General features: G+C 31.4%; 1 protein-coding gene across 4 annotated transcripts in view; it reads left to right on the top strand.

The window, feature by feature from the left end:
- LOC138712371 (mitochondrial protein C2orf69 homolog) overlaps positions 1–18,281 on the top strand; it is a 64,656-nt gene that overhangs the window by 28,014 nt on the left and 18,361 nt on the right. For all 4 annotated transcript variants that reach the window (XR_011335700.1, XM_069844049.1, XM_069844048.1 and 1 more), the window contains exon 4: positions 712–839. Coding sequence is in view for 3 of the 4 variants with exons in the window: in XM_069844049.1 (XP_069700150.1) it covers positions 712–839 (128 nt within the window). In the remaining variant the exon portion in view is untranslated. The remainder of the gene's footprint in view (positions 1–711; positions 840–18,281) is intronic.

Raw genomic sequence — 18,281 nt, 5'->3', positions numbered from 1 at the left:
ATTTTGCGTAGTATTTTTATTACTTTGTTCATTTAGATTATGAATATAAATATTTGTTTCAGAATATCTGTCGATATTTTCTTCTATAACATTAATTTGGCTAAATACACAAGATGATATTAAAATGAATTATTTACTCTTACACTTAACATTTTGTTTCCAAATTTGGTATTCATCAGTAACGTTGAATAGAAGCTAGGTAAATTTAATGCAATATATAGCAAATTTTTGGTCTCTTACGTAAAGACGGTGCATAAAACGGAAAATAATAAGTTAAATATTTTCTAAAATTAATTCTACACACGAAATGTATTTCGATTGTTTCTTATTGCAACTCGTTATTACTACAAGTAGTTACGTAGGCAATTGACTGTGAATCAGGAATTTTTAAAAATTCATATCTCATTTAGAACAATCTTCACATGTAAATAAGTAGTCTAAGACACGTTAAAATTCTCACATGTAAATAAGTAGTCTAAGACACGTTAAAAATCTATGTCCTTAAATATAAAAGCAGTAGTAGAATACGGGTGCAAAAGGGTGAGGATGGTGTGTAGAGATGATCTTATCCATTATTATTAGTGTCATAACTCAGAGGCGTCACAAATATTGTCATTGTAAATATTGTAATCATAATTTAACTCCGTAATGAGTTTTACTAATGCACTCTACCCTTCCTAAGATGCGTAATTAATCTTTTTGTTATTATAGGACTTTCCTGAAAACATGGAAAATCACAGAGATAACAAGAACTACGTAAAGTGGAATCTAGAAAGTACAGCTATGTTACTGCACACATATTTTCCTGATAGCCATATCGTAGTTGTGAGACCATCAAGGTAAGCCATATTATTTTCATAGATATTTTGCTTGCATTACATTATTAGTGTTTCATTCTTGCAGCAGTTGGAAATGGGACTGGTTGACTGTTGACTGTGTAGCTGTCCTCCAGTATTATTGTTAAATAAATTAATTGATAAATTGCAAGGCATAAGTAGATATGTGGTAAATTTAGTGTTGCTTGTTCTCTGCTTATGAATTAGCCATTGAGGCACATTTGTGTAAGCAGTGCACAGGAAGTTTGCATAATGTTTGAAGATAGATGCATCATGGTTCATAGGATGTAGTATCAGAGAGCCTGGTTCAAAAACTTACAGTGTAATTTAATTTCCATATTTTCTGAAATTTAAAAATACAAGTCTAATGACCAGTTTCACCAAGCTGCTTTAAATCGGCACAAATGACTCATCAACAAATGGGTCATTTAATTTTAACATCTTTAAAAGTTGACCTTTTCACCAAGTCTCGTTTCTTTAAAATTAACATGTGTTTACTAACATGGGAATTTCGTACTTGCATCTTGCCTGTTACATTTCTCATACGACCATGGTTTCAACATTGCGAATTTGATTGGTTACATATGATTCCAGCCAACTTTATTTAATACCATATGATACAATATAATATTATGTTATTTATTCAGTCATATGAAAAATCAATTTTACAAAAACTAATGACACTTATCCATATATGTAGTCATTATGTTCTATACAATGAAAATTACGAACGTTTTCGCCCTTCGGGCATCATCAGGCTCTTTGTATAATATCTTATATCTGGTCTCTGTGGTAAAATACAATGATAATTTAATTAAAATGAACTGTATAAAATTAACTTATGATATGTCTAAAATAGTGTACAGACTTAATATGCTTAAAATTACAAACTGTAACTGCATTGCGATGATACATAAAATTGTGAAACTGTTAGTAATGTTCCTCATTTAAACTTCATAATACTGATGTATATATGTCGATCTTGTTTCAATGGTTTGACTTGGATGGTGAATTGTATCTGAAATATATATTATAAATATAGTAAAAGAAGAGAAACTACAAACGTGAAAATGATAGTCAAATTAATTGTCAAATGTACTCACGTTTTAAACGTGTGTATTGCACAAGCTGTTTTGTGATTTTTCATTGCGAATATTCTGTGAAGTGGTATTTATCTGTAATGAAAACTTTAATATCAAAATATGTAAATTTGGAGTATGGAAATATATTAATTATGTGAACATACGATGACATGAGATGACCTTGTTGCACCGAATTCACCGACTGATGTGACGCGAACGTCGTATTGTGTTTACGTAGAAAGCTTACGCGGAAGGATATTGAGTTGTGGTGGGATTAAAAGTTATATAGGGGATTCCGGATTTGAGTCAAATAAGAATACAGTTATCTCTTTGAATCTGCTTTGCAATATAATATTCCTTTGCAGAATTTATAAATTTTGTGTCTATTCCTGATTTTAGGATTTTCAAGGTTTTTTGGATAGAGCCTGATGATGCCCAAAGGGCGAAAACGTTCGTAATTTTCATTGTATAGAACATAATGACTACATATATGGATAAGTGTCATTAGTTTTTGTAAAATTGATTTGTCATATGACTGAATAAATAACACAATATTATATTGTATCATATGGTATTATAACATTGACAATCTGAATTATCACAATATGCTTTCTAAGTCAACTTTATTTTGTTTGTCGCCAGGAAACAATGATAGACAAACGGGTAATTTTAAGAACATTGTAAAGTCCTTATTTCTTTTTATTGTTCCTAAATATGCTGACATAGCATAATTAAAAATGAAAAAAACAGATGGAATAATGTTAAAAAAAAGAGACTCTGGAAAAATCTGAAAACGAATTTAATAACTTTCCAAATGTAAATAAAAGAAATGTGCAACAGTTAAAATTCTTTTATGGTGACTTCAAAGAAAATCGAACGAGACTTTAGTGGACGATAAAGTGGACAGCTTCAAAACTGTTGCACAGTTATTCATAGCATTCTTAGCATTTGATCTTAGGCCTAACTTCAGGACAGAAAATTGCCCTTTCATATCGCTTACTGCTTTTCCATAGTATTTCTTGTAGATTTACATGTCCTATTATAATTTCGCTCTGCTTGTGTGGTAGGATTCAGGAGAGATGTCATTAAGTAGGATTTTAAGGGGTGTCATCTCCTAAAGTAAACCTCTTTGTACTCTTTCCCATTTCAAAAGGCAAGGCAATCTCCTGTGACATCTTTGGAATGTTGTGCTATTGTGTATTGACCTTGGCCATCTAACTACAGTTTCTCTTATGCAGTGCTTTGCATATGAAACACAGTGAAACCTGTTCAAATTGTAACCTGAATAATCCGGAATCCTGTCTATTTCGGAACAATTTATTGGTCCTGGCGAAATTTGTATGTATTATATATAATTTTTCCTGAATAAAACTGAAACTGTCCAACGTGGAAACGGAAACTATCTGCTACTGTTCAAAACGGAAACAATATTTTGGACACACTATATTTTGTAACTATATTTTGAAACAGCGTGTAATTTCAAGGAATATACGAAATATGTAGGTCACTAAGATAAAAACAAGTTTTCTTTGCAAAATTCTGGATGGTACGAGGGTGTGTTGGCCTGTCGGTCATAAATTTGATTACCCTGTTGACTAGGCAGACGAGTCCCTTCAAAGATTTTCAATCCTTCACACTCGTATACTGTCGTAGCTAAACTGAGCGCAAGTGTAGTGATTTCCGGGGGGGGGGGGAAGTTGCATAAAATGTGGCATTAACATTAAGTGGTGAAGTAAAAGTTATCCAGATAAAGGAAAATTAGAAACAAAGTCTATGTGAAATAATATTGAAGTACAGTTGCGGAAAACTCAGGTGTGACACTTTAAAAAATAAAGATCATAATGAGTGAGTGGTGTGCGGCCAATATTGGTGACACAAAAGGAACCAGAAAGCAACTGTTTATGTGAAAATAAATGAACTGTCGTGAGAGTGGGTTCTTCATGACCTTTCAAAGAACAAGCCAATTTCTGGATCTGTTCTGCAAAGCAAGCTATTGAACTGGGAAGGAAATTAAATAAACCAGAATTCAAGGCTTCTAATAGATGGCTCCTAGTCTAATTAATTAATAATGTGCAGTGATATGCAGTACAGTATTAGAGTATAGTGTTAGATATTAAATATAATGAGATTAGTAAACTTTAGTAATGTTTAATGACTAATGAGTGAGTTACGATAATATTTATACAGAAAATGAGATTTTAATCAAGAAGATTCTCAACGTAATAAGCGACACAAAGCTGATTTAATGTGATGAGTGTTAAATGGAATATTTTGTACTTCTTGCAGTTTGCGGTATGCCATTTTGTTTTTCATGTATATGAATGACAAAATATTCCATTTTATTGTCACACCTGAATAATACGGAAACCTGTCCACAACGGAAAAAAAATTAGGACCATGTCACTTCCGCCTTGAACAGGTTTCACTGTAGTATGTTTAATACTCTATTTGCTTATCTAGATATATCTTTTGACACCCCATTCATGTCACCAATTCTTTTTTAAAACTTCCCGTAACATAAAATCATAATCCGAGAAGAATCTGTTGAAGAGGCTTTAGTGGGTTATTCCTATCTGTCGTATTTTAATTCAGGGATGTCAAAGCGCCTGCACTGTGTGCTTTCAAGAACCCGCACAACATTTCCTTAAGAGCGATGATTGTACTTTATCTTGCTAAAAAAGTGAACCTTGTTGGATTTGTATTGCTTGTAATGTGAGCACGTAATACAGGCACTTCGACATCTCTATTCTAACCTATCTTCACTTCCTTCTAGAGTCATTATTACCATTTTGTTTCTTTAATCGGTACCTTTCGCGAAATTGTTTGTCACTTAAATCTTCAAAATCATTATTCCAAGTGTTATTACCACATACAAGTGTGTCATTATGGTGAAGTTCTATATAAAGAATTTCAGCTTTGAATATGTCTGCCATGTTTTTGACATCTTAATGTGTTGTTACAGTTTTAACGCAACAAGTAGGTTCTAATAAATTAACGATGAGTTTGAAGACATGTTAGCAATAATGATGCTTGGTGAAACACAAAAACTGACTAACATGTCATTAAATAATTTAACAGTATGTTATAATGATAACGAAGATTGATAAAACTGGCCATTAGAATGAATTAGGCTAATTATTAATTTTGTGCTATTTACTTTTTAATTACTTCATATTTACGTACAAATCTGTTATTCAAAGGACAATTCTTCCTTTTTTTTTCTTCTCCTCCTCCTCCTCTTCCTCCTCCATTCAGGTATAAGTCACTAGCTCTGTTATACTCTCAACCAAAATTTTTAAAGCATCACTTCAAAAACAGATCTAGAAATCTCTTCCTCTATGGACGGTAATTCAGTATTGCAAAAAAATATGGCATCAGACTGGAGATTTCTGTTAATTCATATACATGTCCATGATGTCATTCACACCATTCCTTAATGATGAAATGATGGTATTTTGGAACATTTATGACTAATACCTTTCTACCTGTCCATATTTTAGGTCTTAAAGTATTTGGTAGTTCAGTTAGCTCTTAACAAGAATTCTCCATAAACTATTTGTGTTATGCAAACAATGAAACCGAATATATATTACATTGTATGCATGTTGACTGGAGCACAGCTGTTCAGAAGTAGCTGATATCTGTTTGAAATAAAGGGTTTACTTTTAAGTAGTTATGTTGTGCCTAAATATGATTAACTGCATGTTAAGTGCATCCCTGTAGCAGAAAAATAAGTAATTTTTGGTTCAGGTTTATTTAGTCAATGGTGTACAGGTAAAATGTGCATTTTGCAGTGCTTAAACTTGTGCAGTTATGCTGTTTGAAAATTCATAAATTCAGTTCACATTTTTTTGAAGATAAATAGTTTGTTAATAATAATAATAATAATTTATGTGCAGAATACTAAAGGAGAGGATAATATTTTGTTCTCTAGTATACCATATTTGCTTGTGTAAGGTTTACCAATTTAATGTGACATCAGAAATCAATTTCAGAGATTCAGAATCCAGTGTAAGCATTTATATAACAACACTTATTAAATAGCTCTATTCAGAATAAAATGTTAAGAAACGAGAAAACAGAGTAGCTTTTTTCAAGAAAAGAGCATAATTAAGCTGTAAGTTTGTTTATATAAAATGATTACTGTAATATGATATACACAGATATTTGGCCATTAGGAATGGATAAAATGTAAAATTTGTCTAATGTTTACTTCACTATATGTGTACTGTAACAGTAACTGGAAGTAGCCATGTTTGTTTTATATTACTTAGTTTCAAATTGATATTGGAATAATATATTCAATTATTCGAAAATATCTGAACTTTTACTTTTTAATTTTAAATGTTGCCTGTGTTCTGCTATTTTTTTTTTGTCACTTGTAAATAATGAGGATATAATTTTACACGTACTACACATCAAAAAGATGCTTTTTATATGCATATTTTTATGGTTCTAATAATTCTCGTGTGACATATTGGTGGTAAAATACTGAAGTACACTATTAAATCATTTGTTTTCCAGTCATAATTTTACAATCTGGTTATGTTAAAGTAAATATTCACTTAATAGTCTGCAATTATTTTAAAGATATGTAAATAATTACATTTTTGACTTCCATAATGCCTTAGTGCTAATGCCTTGACCTTATAAACCAAGGACCCCGGATTCAAATCTCATTTCACCCTGAATCTACATATAACTTGCTGGGCAAGTCCGTGGTCTAGGTAACACAGGGGTTTTCTCTGAGTACTCCGGTTCCCCTGTGATATCTGAGCAATTCTCAATCGTCGTCGTCATCATATCATCATCATCATCATCATGAGTGCAATGTAGATCCACCACTTGTGGTGCTCTTTGATAGTCTCTGACGAACTAAGTGGTCTACACAGCGAATAGGGATTATAAAGAATGGACACTTCGTGTCGGTACCTTTGATGTAGCCGGACCGATTTCAGTGACCTTCAAGCCAGCTAGAGCGACAGATTCTGCTTTCTCCCTAGAGTTGGCGCTGACATCACAACAGCTAGCAGTCGACACAGCGGAAATATAACACATAATACATCTAGGTACATTATGTACTCAAATAAAATAAATTGGATCCATAAAATAATAAATCCTTCATTAACTGTAATGTCTAGACTCTAGAGTTCCTTTATAATGAGAGTTGAGACGTTGACCCCAACAACAATTAAAATATGTAATGATTTGATAGCGCTGAAAATGGAAAAACAAAACTCTTACGAGAAGTAAAACCATATGCCTATATTATATTATATTATATACAAATATTAAACGAATTCGATACTTAAGTTTATAATGTATTATATTATTTTATAATATAATTTATGATATCTGAAATATAAAATATTATTATTACAACTAGTTTGTCACTGAGAAATAAGGAAAAGCTGTCAACTTGAATTTATTTGAAGCAAAGCGTTACTGGATTATGCAATGAGGTAGGCGATGTTTGGATCCTGTGTCTCAACTCTATTCTCAATTATTATCTTAGCGTATGCTCGATTTCACTACCTCTAGTGCTTGAAAGTGGAACTAACCGCTGGCACACAGAGAAACAAAACACAGGAAAATTCGCTCAGTGTCCATTCTTTATAATCCCTATTCGCTGGTCTACACTTCTCATCACTAGCAACATCTGTGAGCATGCTCATAGAGTTAAGACAAATAACTGCAAGTTAAGGGCCGTGCCATTGGGGGAAAGGGGTAAACTTCATATCATTGGCCCTTTCAATCTTTAATGTACACTCTTTGGTACGGAAATTGGTTGCTGTTCGTAGACTAAGTCCCACCCCGAAATAGCTCAGGAATCATTGTGTGTGCTGTTTTTACACACATGCGTTTTACATAGAGAGATTCGAAGCCCTGTCTTTTTAACGAGAAGAAAGAGCTCTATTGCTAAGTCATAAAGGCTTTATAGGGAATATGCCATTTCGTGACACATAGATATGTCTCTGCTACGACTTGTCTTCATCCTCGGACATCGATGCTTAATATTTCCCCGTGTGAATCTCGCATTAACCCGGACACTCACAAATTCACGCTACAGGAGAGCGACCATTTTTCGTGTCAAAGAGTGTACATTGCCTGACACTTCATTCGTAACGAACATGGGACGTTACCCACATATTGAATTTATTTCATGTGTGTCATTTTTGTTGATGTTTGAAAGCTTTTATGTTGTACCAAAAGCACTAGTTAAGTAGAATGAAGTTAAAGCTGAAATCGTAAATTATTGAAATAGTATATGTGATTGGTTGTCTTTTGTCACAAACATCATGCCCTTTCATTATATTTTGCTTGCAATGATTTTATACGTGATTATATACATAGTGCAATATCGTTTTTCCAAAGATAGGTCTCAAAATTGTCCCAGAATAACATACTCGTACAATTAACTTTGCAAGCCATTACATACACATTGAATAAAGAACAGATGATTATCAATGTAATTATTCGCATCTCAACAAAAAATTTGGCGCTTTAAGGTAAAAGACCTAGTGCAATTTTTATCTGTAATGGTGGTGTTGGAACTGTACATTTTAAGGTCTGTCTTCATTTATTATAATCATAACAAAGATAATTTTTTTATCTTTTGTATTCTGTTTCATTAAATTTATTATTATTATGTATAGACCTAGTTCGGTTTTTAACTGACACCGATATAAAACCCAATCATGAAAATAATTTGAAATAGCAACAATACTGGTCTGAAGTGCAAAAGGTGAAATTTCTGTATTAAACTCCATTTTGTTTAGGCAACATAGGGAAGGACTGTTCTTGAAGTAAGAGGTCGACACTTTATTGTGAACTGTATTGCTGACATACATAATGTGTGCTGTAAGAGTTGTGTGCTCTCAAAGTTGGGTTTCTGGCGTCTTGTCAGCCCATTTGTGTTGTGTGAATATAAGGGGAAAAATTGTGATGGTGTCGTGCATGGTTCCCAGGTAGCTCAATCGGTAGAGCATTCATGCGCTAAGCAAAGGGTCCCAGGATTGATGCTTGCCCCGGAACAATTTTTCCCTTGAAATTATACAAGTCTGCTTCACAGGAAGCTATTACCTGAAAGCCAGATTTGCATAATATACAAGTCAGTTTCCTTAAAATTGTTAGCAATATTGCCTTTCAATACTTTTTTTTTTTTTGTTATGACTTTTCGTGGAAATTTTTTTGGTAGTGTTGTGCATTACACATTTAACTTTAAGGTACAGTAACTATTTTGCACTTTAGTGTACAAAGTGCCAGTTAATTTTTTATAGTCATAGTTCCGTAATTACAAATTTGATTGTGAACACTAGAAAATAATTTTAATTGGTACTATAGTATTAAATTGTATTCATTCACAAGCACATATCGCTAATAATTTTGTTCCTCCTTTTTGGTTTTGTCCATTATTTAACCTTCCATATTTGTAAGTGTGGTTTTGTATTTATTAAATTTGGTTGTCACAAACAAAAACCAAAAATAAGTAATCCTTACACAAGTTTTATTTATTCTATACAAAATTTTTGACAGGAATATTAATTCTTTGATAAACAGAGTAACAGATTAATTTAGTAAACACAGAAATTGTCCATATACAGTAATTCAGTCAATTTCCCCAATAAATTATCTTCGCCCCCTTACAGCACACATCCACGGGAGTGAATGACATCTGTATCTGCTTGTATCTTTCTGCATTCAAAGGTACATAGTATCATCATGTTTGTGTTTGAACGTATAGTTTGCACAGCTTATTTTATTTCATTCCAAATAGCTTACGTCATTTTTCTCATTGTTGCACAAAGTATCTTGAAAAGAAATACTGGTACAGGAATATTTTGTGTAATCCTTATCTACTGAAATCACAAATATTATGTTTAAAAGAAGAAACCACGCATGCCAACTTACGTAGGATATAAATTTGATGGACATGAACATTATCAGTATTCACCCATAAAGGGAAAGGGGTTTATAAAATTGAAGTTACATGCTTAGTGTGCAGTCTCAGAGATAAAAAATATGAAACTAAGTTTTTTTGTTATCAATAGAGCCAGGATGTTAGGCAAAATGCCTTTTTTAAACTGACTTTACGTATGAAAGACCTATTAGAGATAAACACGTTTCCACACATTTGGGGATGATAGGCCTAATTTTTTTATTTGTCTTTTTTAGCTTCCATTGCCTATTTTAAAGTTAAATGCTTTTTTTTTTTTAGCCTTTTTACGTCTTTATTGTACATTTTATATATTTTAATGCATTTAAAATAAACCACATATAAATTATATCAAAAAACAAAAAAGAATGCTTGTACAAATTAAAAATATATATTCACCTCACACAAACACTTGCTGAGAATCCTATTCTCCAGCAATACATATATTTCCAAGAAGTAATAACCTTTTTCCCCTACTGATTCCATCTTTTATGTCACTTAACAAAGATGTTTGAACAGTATAACCCTCAGTGCTCAGGTCACTTCGGGGTTTACCAGCGAAAGAATGGGGATGAGGGAAGTATTAAAAGCAAGTCTCCAGGTCCCGTTATTGTTGTCACTTGCATGCACAAGTCACGCGTACTTTAAAGTCTCGCATCCCTCTTTTTGAGACAATACACAGTCGGTTTTTCCCGATCTCTGAAAGAAAGTAGGGACAGTCCTTCTGAAATAAGTTGTTTTAAGTTTGCTCCAATCACTTCAGTAGAAGTAGAAAGATCTTTTTCTACCATGAAAAACATTCTCTCTGACAGGCGGCTCACTATGACAGTTGACATCTTAAAAAAGCATCTTGTTGTGACATGTAACCAAGGAAAGTGAGTACCGTATAGGATAGTTTATTAAGTATTTGTCTAATTTTTTTGTCTGTTTCCATGATTAATAAATGCCTATTTCACTGTCTATTTTTACTATTTTTAGTGCCTATATGTCTGCCTATTTTAACCAAAATAAATGCTTTAACATCCGGGCTCTAATTATCAATAATGAAACTTCTGAATTGCTTGCAACTGTGAATAGCATATGTGAATAACTACTATTCACTCAAATAACATAAAATAATTTACTAAATCAATTCTTAACGATTTTCTTCCTTTTTTTTTACATCATTATGTATGGTTTCATTATTATATATAGGCTTTAGATTATGAGAATATCTTTTATTTTTGAGCAACATATTTTCCCTGAAAATTTGCTTCAAAATGAAAATGACGACCTTAAGAATAATATTACCAGTACATCATTTATGTTTCACAAATCAGTTAAAGTGATTAATAAATTCAGGTTTTAATTAAATGTGAAATAATTTAGGAAAAAACCAACTGTGTTTATTTCATGAAATTTTCTTTCTATCAGAGTCATTTCATTACTACTACTACTACTACTACTACTACTACTACTACTACTACTACTACTACTACTACTACTACTACTACTACTACTGATAATAATAATAATAATAATAAATTTGTTTACTTATTAAAATCAGTATTGTGACAAAGAGTAGTCAGTAATACATTTACAAATTGCTGGAATGATAATTATAATAAATAAACTACAGAACTTTATGCACTAAAAAACCTGAAAATATGCATACAATGATGCAGTACAATCTGTTTAAATATACACTAAAAATTGAAATATATGCAGTAAAATATACATTTTAGAGGTTTAATAATAAGATATAAAAGAAAATAATTTAAAGTAATAAGTGTTAAGAAGGCGTATTGCACAGAAGACGGTTTTCCCATCACTAGAAAAACATTTGTCTTCAGAAACCCATTTCTTCAGTAAATTTTTTTCTGCTACTCTTTTCTTTCGGCTTGTAGACAGTTAAACTCGTAAGCAGATAGATCATGTACTGGTTCTTCACTTGATTGTGCAGTAAAACTTGTTGAAATGAAAATTTATGCCCCACGAGACTTCATTGTCGTAGGTGTTTAAATACATTTAGTTTTGTTTCTGTGAAACCAGAGTGCACAGCAGTTCCATGACCTCAATACCTGACTTTATTGTCGCAGGTGTCTCAACATATTCATTTTTGGTTATACGAAATCAGAGTAAAAGTCTGAATGACATGTAGGTGAAATATTTTCGCCCTGGCTCCTGAAACATTACACTTACATGACTAGTATGTACACATAGCAGTAGCTAGCCTCATGTTAAAGTGAAAAACGATCCAACACTAGGGACAAGTATCCATTGTCGTCGCAGAAATTTCATGTCCTCAGCAATAATTACATAATTACTGGTTTATTTCTGACATTTTTATATTTCTTGGAAATTATTCTTATTTTTATCGCAGAGAAATTTTGAAATTAGATAATAAATTTGGCAAAACACGTAAAGATGTTAATATATGCATTTAAATATGCAAAATAAAAATATACATTTAAAAGGGAAAAACCTCGAAATATGCAGTTAAGCAAAATAAAGTTCACTTCATTCGAATGTAAAAATGATCATCATATGTCAAGTCAAAAAAAACATGCAATTGCATGAAGTTCTGCTATACTATAGGTTTAATATGCTAAATAATTTACAATTAGCTAATTCCAAATACACGTACAGCGAAAAAAGGCTAGAATTAATGTTATATTAGTTGGCAGTTCTAACACACTTGGAGAGAGGGAAAGAGTGTCAGAATTTTTATTGTAACAAAGATTGTGACTTCTCATACCTCTTATAAGAATATTGTTTATAAGATTGACAGTTTGTATTACCTTGAATAAAAATAGGCGTCTATATCTTGGCCTCAGAATTGTAAACTGTGAAACATGAAGAAATCACAATTTTTTTCTTAACCATTCTTTGATTCATTGTGCAGAAATCTACACAAGCATAATGACATGGATTTGCAATGGATATTTTATAAATTTGCCGAGTTAGTTGTAACCAAATTTCAGGATACAGATGCATATTCAAATTTCCACCTCACTAATGCGATGTGATGTATTAAAAGTGAAAGACTTGGGGAAAAAAATTGACATTCTGATTGCATGGCTGTGTTATAATTGAAATCTACTTCTTTAAGAAAATTATGTTTACTGCCAAGGAAGATCCCCCAAGATCTTTGACACTAAGCTTACCTGTTCTGTTGATTTGATTTAAATTATAGCCTTGTTGAATTTCAGAGAAGTAATTTTCCATATTAAACTTATAACAGCATTGGTTTTGGAAACCTTTATTTCCATACCATTTTTTCATATGATCTTAAAATAGCAACTATTGTCACATTGAGAAATTGGCAATCGGCAATATTTTTTTTATTATACAAAATATTTTAACATCGTCAGCGAATAATAAAGAGAGCCAGAATTTATTCTTGTACAGTTGTCATCTCTGAAAATTACAAATAGAAGAGATCCTAGAAATGACGCCTGTTACATTTCACATTATAAACTAAATGAATGTGGAAGTTTGTTAAACATTCGTACATGGGATTGTCTGTCTCTGTGATACATTTTAAACTAGTTTATGAAACTTGCAAAGACACCAATATTTCCCACCTTGTGAAGCAAGATATTGTTACATGGAACTACATCGAAAGCTTTGCTGAAATCGAAATACATTGAATCAGTGTGTCCACTTTTTTCATTATTCGTAGGTGCAATTTGTTTTAAACATACAATTAATTTGGTTACTGTGCATTTGGATTTGGTAAATCTATTATGTGATGTATTTAGTTTGTGTTCTACGTAAAAGGTGATGTGCTTGGGAATACTTGTTTAGAAAATTTTTGAAAAGTTACTGAGAATAGAGATTAGTCTGTAGTTTTTAAAGTAATTTTTTGTCACTTTTAAATGTAGTAATTACAGCTTTTGTACATAATTTGAAACATTTACAATCTTTAAAACAGGTATTAAATATGTGAGTTAACAAGGGAACAAAAACAATATAATAATAATAATAATAATAATAATAATAATAATAATAATAATAATAATAATAATAATAATGATAATGATAACAGAAAATGTTGTTATCCAATGTTCAGCTGTTCAGCAATGAAGCTTTGTAGTTTTGTTCATAAATTCAACTAAAATTTTGAAAATTTACACTTCAAAAGGAGAAGACAAATCTACCCACAGAGTGAAAAAATGGGAAAGACTTCTATTGCGTGATCTGAAGTAAAAGATAAATATGTATAAGGATAGGATGAGAGAAATAAGGATGAAAAGAAAGAAGAATCCGGAAACTTAAATTTTATTGTATGAAAGTCTTAATGTAGTCAAAAGGAGTATAATCGAGGTTCTTTAAATGTGACAAATTTTTTTGACATAGTTTTGAGAATGATGAAACATGATACATCTGTAAAAGAGATAACAGAATGGGAAGACAACGACTTGTTTAAATATTTTAAAGACAGACAAATTTTCATAGTATCAAGTGTACCATTCTAAAGATAGGGTACTGTATCTACATTTGAAGTATGTTAATTTGGATCCTTGTGATCTGATATCCTGACATTTGACTTAAATCTCATCACGATTTTGGTATGATTGTTTTATTAATTCGACAAATCACTTTTCGTAGTAAATCTTAATATCCACTTTAATTGGTGTGATTTCGTGAACGAATAACTACTGTCATGTGTACATTTTCAAATCATTGAGTAAAATATAGCTTTCAACTCACTTTTGCAACTTATTTTTTTCTGCAACAGACATACATGTAACATATTATAAACAAGCAAGTATGGTTACTATTTAGAACAATAATTATTAATATTAATGTCGATTTTCTAAATTATAATTTTTAAATAATAATGTTTGCTTACACAATGTTGAAGGCAGACGACTATAAAATAATAGTTCATTAATTATATATTAAATATTTTGACATCACATTAATATAAACAATAAGGAATAAACATGTATAATTTCATTAATTGTTGATGCATGTATTGCCTTTTAATGTGAATAATCTGCTCGTGACTTTTCGTAAGTGCATATGTACAGTTGCAGAAGCACTTTATTCTGACACCATTGAAATGTCATCGTGAAAACTAAACGTGCCCATAGATGAAGTCATTTCTATGACATTATCCATAAATTACATAATGTATACAATACTGGCTCAGGGATACTTTTCCACTTAGCTTGGAATGTACTTCCGTTCTTCATTTACGTTTGAATATATCTATAAAGGCATCATCATGACATCAAGTTACATAATTATTGATTGTAGTTTATATTATTCTTCATGATATGATATAGATCCATCTACGTCCTCAAACTGAATGATAGTATAGAATCTGAAGAAATTCATGTATGCACTTTTATGAAATTGTAAGATTGGAAACAGTGTGGGAGGTGATGCGATGTGAAGAAATAGAAAGGCATTTACATTAATATCATTATAGTAGGGTAATCATCCGACTTCAATGTGCACTCTTTATTATTTAATATTCACCTTACCAGTCTAATCAAGAATAGATTTTCATTCAGAGTTTCTGTTTGTTTCGTCGTATTTCGGTAATAGTTTACAGTTTTTAAATAATTGATTTTATTTCAGCGGTTGCTTAATGTGTTTGAGTCTATGCCTTCCTGCGTGCTCATTACTGAGAAATATTAGATTTCTATCAATGAGAGTTCTTATGAATAGAGAACATTACTTTAAGTATTGGTCAATGTGAAAATAAAAATAATATTCATAGTGTAAACCAATAAGTTAATAATGTTACAGTTAGCATATGTGTTTAATTTAATATGAAAAAAATGCTCTAGTATTCGTATTACATGCCTATTTTTCAGAACATTCTTACTTAGAATATGAAGAGTGGAGCATGCTGATTGATATTAAAGTGAAAAATTCCTAACAAATTTTCTTTTACTTGTATGCTATGATGCTGTCCTAATTATGTCTGGTATTCAGTAGGTTACAAAAGTAAAGATGCATAGGTTTATTAATTTTTACTTGCTGTGTTGCCTAAACAGCCTTTTGAATCGAAACACGTTTTACATAATCGACTAACATAACCTTAGGCAAATTTGCGTAGATACTCATACATTTGCTAGTCAGTGTCATTTCATCTGTGTTGTTAACTAAGTAGTGTTTTCCTTTCAGCCATCTTATTTATCATGATAAAGTACATTTAGGCTAGTTCCTTACAAAATTATATAACAATTTATGTATTCCACAGTTCCAGCCAGCATAACCATGATCAGATGGTTTTGGCTCATATTACATAATTTCCTCACGACTTGCTATTAATCATTCTTTAAAAATAAAAAAATCATTGAGTGCCATCTATTTTCCTTCAACATTACCTCAGATAGAAACATTTCATTTTCTAACAATGCTCTGAACGAAAAGTTGTTTCACATTCTCGAAGTGTACACAAAATTATAACAGTTGTATGTTGAATGCTTCTAATGCCACCCACCGCCTTATAAATTGCAAAGTTTGAAGTTCTCAAAATTACAGGTACTTGGAGAGCTTTCTTCCGCGACCATAAATACGAGTATATTGTATGTGGTGTGCCTATATTTGAAATTTTGTTTCGTTTTACGAATAATAAAAAAATGGAGCAAAATTTAATTTTGTAAATAAAGTTAGTAAATTAATCGACCGATTTTAATTATCTTAATTACTTTCACTTGATAACGTTTATAAATGATTATCAATCAAATTCTATCAGAATTTATGCATTATCTCCTGCCCCCAAATAGAGGAACTAGAGAATTAGTTTTTTTTTCCCTTTAAAAGTAATATGTTCTGCTACATTGTAATACAAAATGACAACAGTAACATAAATCAAGACTTCTAGGTAGTTACAATAAAGTAATTTACCTTCTAATCCTTGATTTTTATGTGTGTCAATCTCGTAAGTCTCACATCTCGGCTTTCTTGCAATATCCATAGCATTCCAAAGAATCACGAATAATGACCTATGTGTGTGCTATAAAGGTATACTGGTGTAATCACATTTTGAGTAACACGTGATAGAAATTCAGTACTTACTCAAACGACGAGGACTCAAAATGGACCGAAGCGGATTGGAACAGCATTCTGGTTCGTGAATTTTAGGTTCCTTTCTGTTCCGGTTCATTTTATTTAGGTATTAATTATGTATGATATTTCAATACATTTTTCCGTGAAGTGTGAATTAAATTGTTAAAAATACTGACAACAGCACTGTCAGTATTGCTTTATTGTATTATAATATTATGTTGATCCTGTATTGAGTATTGTTGAGGTTCTGAACAATGGAGCGGCGTTAATGAAATTAAAAGGACAGGGACTCAGCAACAGATTATCATTCCACATCATGCTAATGATCAGATGTTATAGGCCACTGCTAGGTAACAAGTGGAATTTCTTATTATTTAAACTGCGACCTGAGTATCCAGTTCAAAGACTTAGTGAAACAAATGTTTCAATCACAAGTATATGATCGGAAATCATTTTCTTTTGCTAGTAAAAATATACACGTTGAAATAAATAATTATTAGAGATATGCATTTTATTTAATTTATATATATACAATAAAATCTCTCGTAACCGGCAATACCAAAACAATGGCACTTTTGGCTGTGCCAAAAAAAAAAAAGTTTAAATTTGCCACATTGCCACAGACTGAGCGTCAGTTTTGCCACATTAGGAAGTTCGCACAAACATTCATTTTCAATGAATATTCGAATAAAAAATTAGTGTATTATTTGTGTTGTGTGATGTGTTTTAATAAAGAAAATTCACACAGTTTTTATGTTTATTTAATTATGTTCGGGCCGTAAGTGTTGCCACATTAGGAAGTTCGCACAAACTTTAATTTTCAGTGAATATTCGGACCTAGAATTATGAATTATTTGTGATGTGTGCTGTATTTTAATAAGGAAAATCCACACAGTTTTTATGTTTATTCAGTTGTGAGTTAGTGATAGAGAAATAAGCTTCACATGTCTGCAGTTTCAACATTTGGCACCATGAAATACTCTTTTTTTTTTTGTATATACCAGTGTTTATCCAATTATTCGGCAGAATCTCGGCTGAATGAAGTGCCATGCCATTCATGGTTTTCATCTATGTAAATGTGATAAAGGGATGAAAATTTCGAAGACAGATATCCAAAATGTTTATATTAATATTGATATGTACATATAAATATTTCGTGGTAATGCACGACATTATCTCACTGGTCATTAACACCACTATGTTCACGAACATAACAGAGCATTCCGATTTGTGAAAACGTCTATTTCAAGTCCTGCAAACGACACAACATTATCGAAGTTGTTATCAACTTTTTTTTTTAAATAAAAGTGTTATGTTGAGTTTTTTTATTAATAAATAAAACATTAGCTGTTGTTCACTGTAGCGAAATTAGTAGACACTAATACATTGTGTATCATGTGATAAATTAATAAG

Source organism: Periplaneta americana, chromosome 13, assembly GCF_040183065.1.
Source record: "Periplaneta americana isolate PAMFEO1 chromosome 13, P.americana_PAMFEO1_priV1, whole genome shotgun sequence".
Taxonomy (NCBI): Eukaryota; Metazoa; Arthropoda; class Insecta; order Blattodea; family Blattidae; genus Periplaneta; species Periplaneta americana.
The sequence above is the reverse complement of the archived record's forward strand: the minus strand, read 5'-3'. Positions and strand labels throughout refer to the sequence as shown.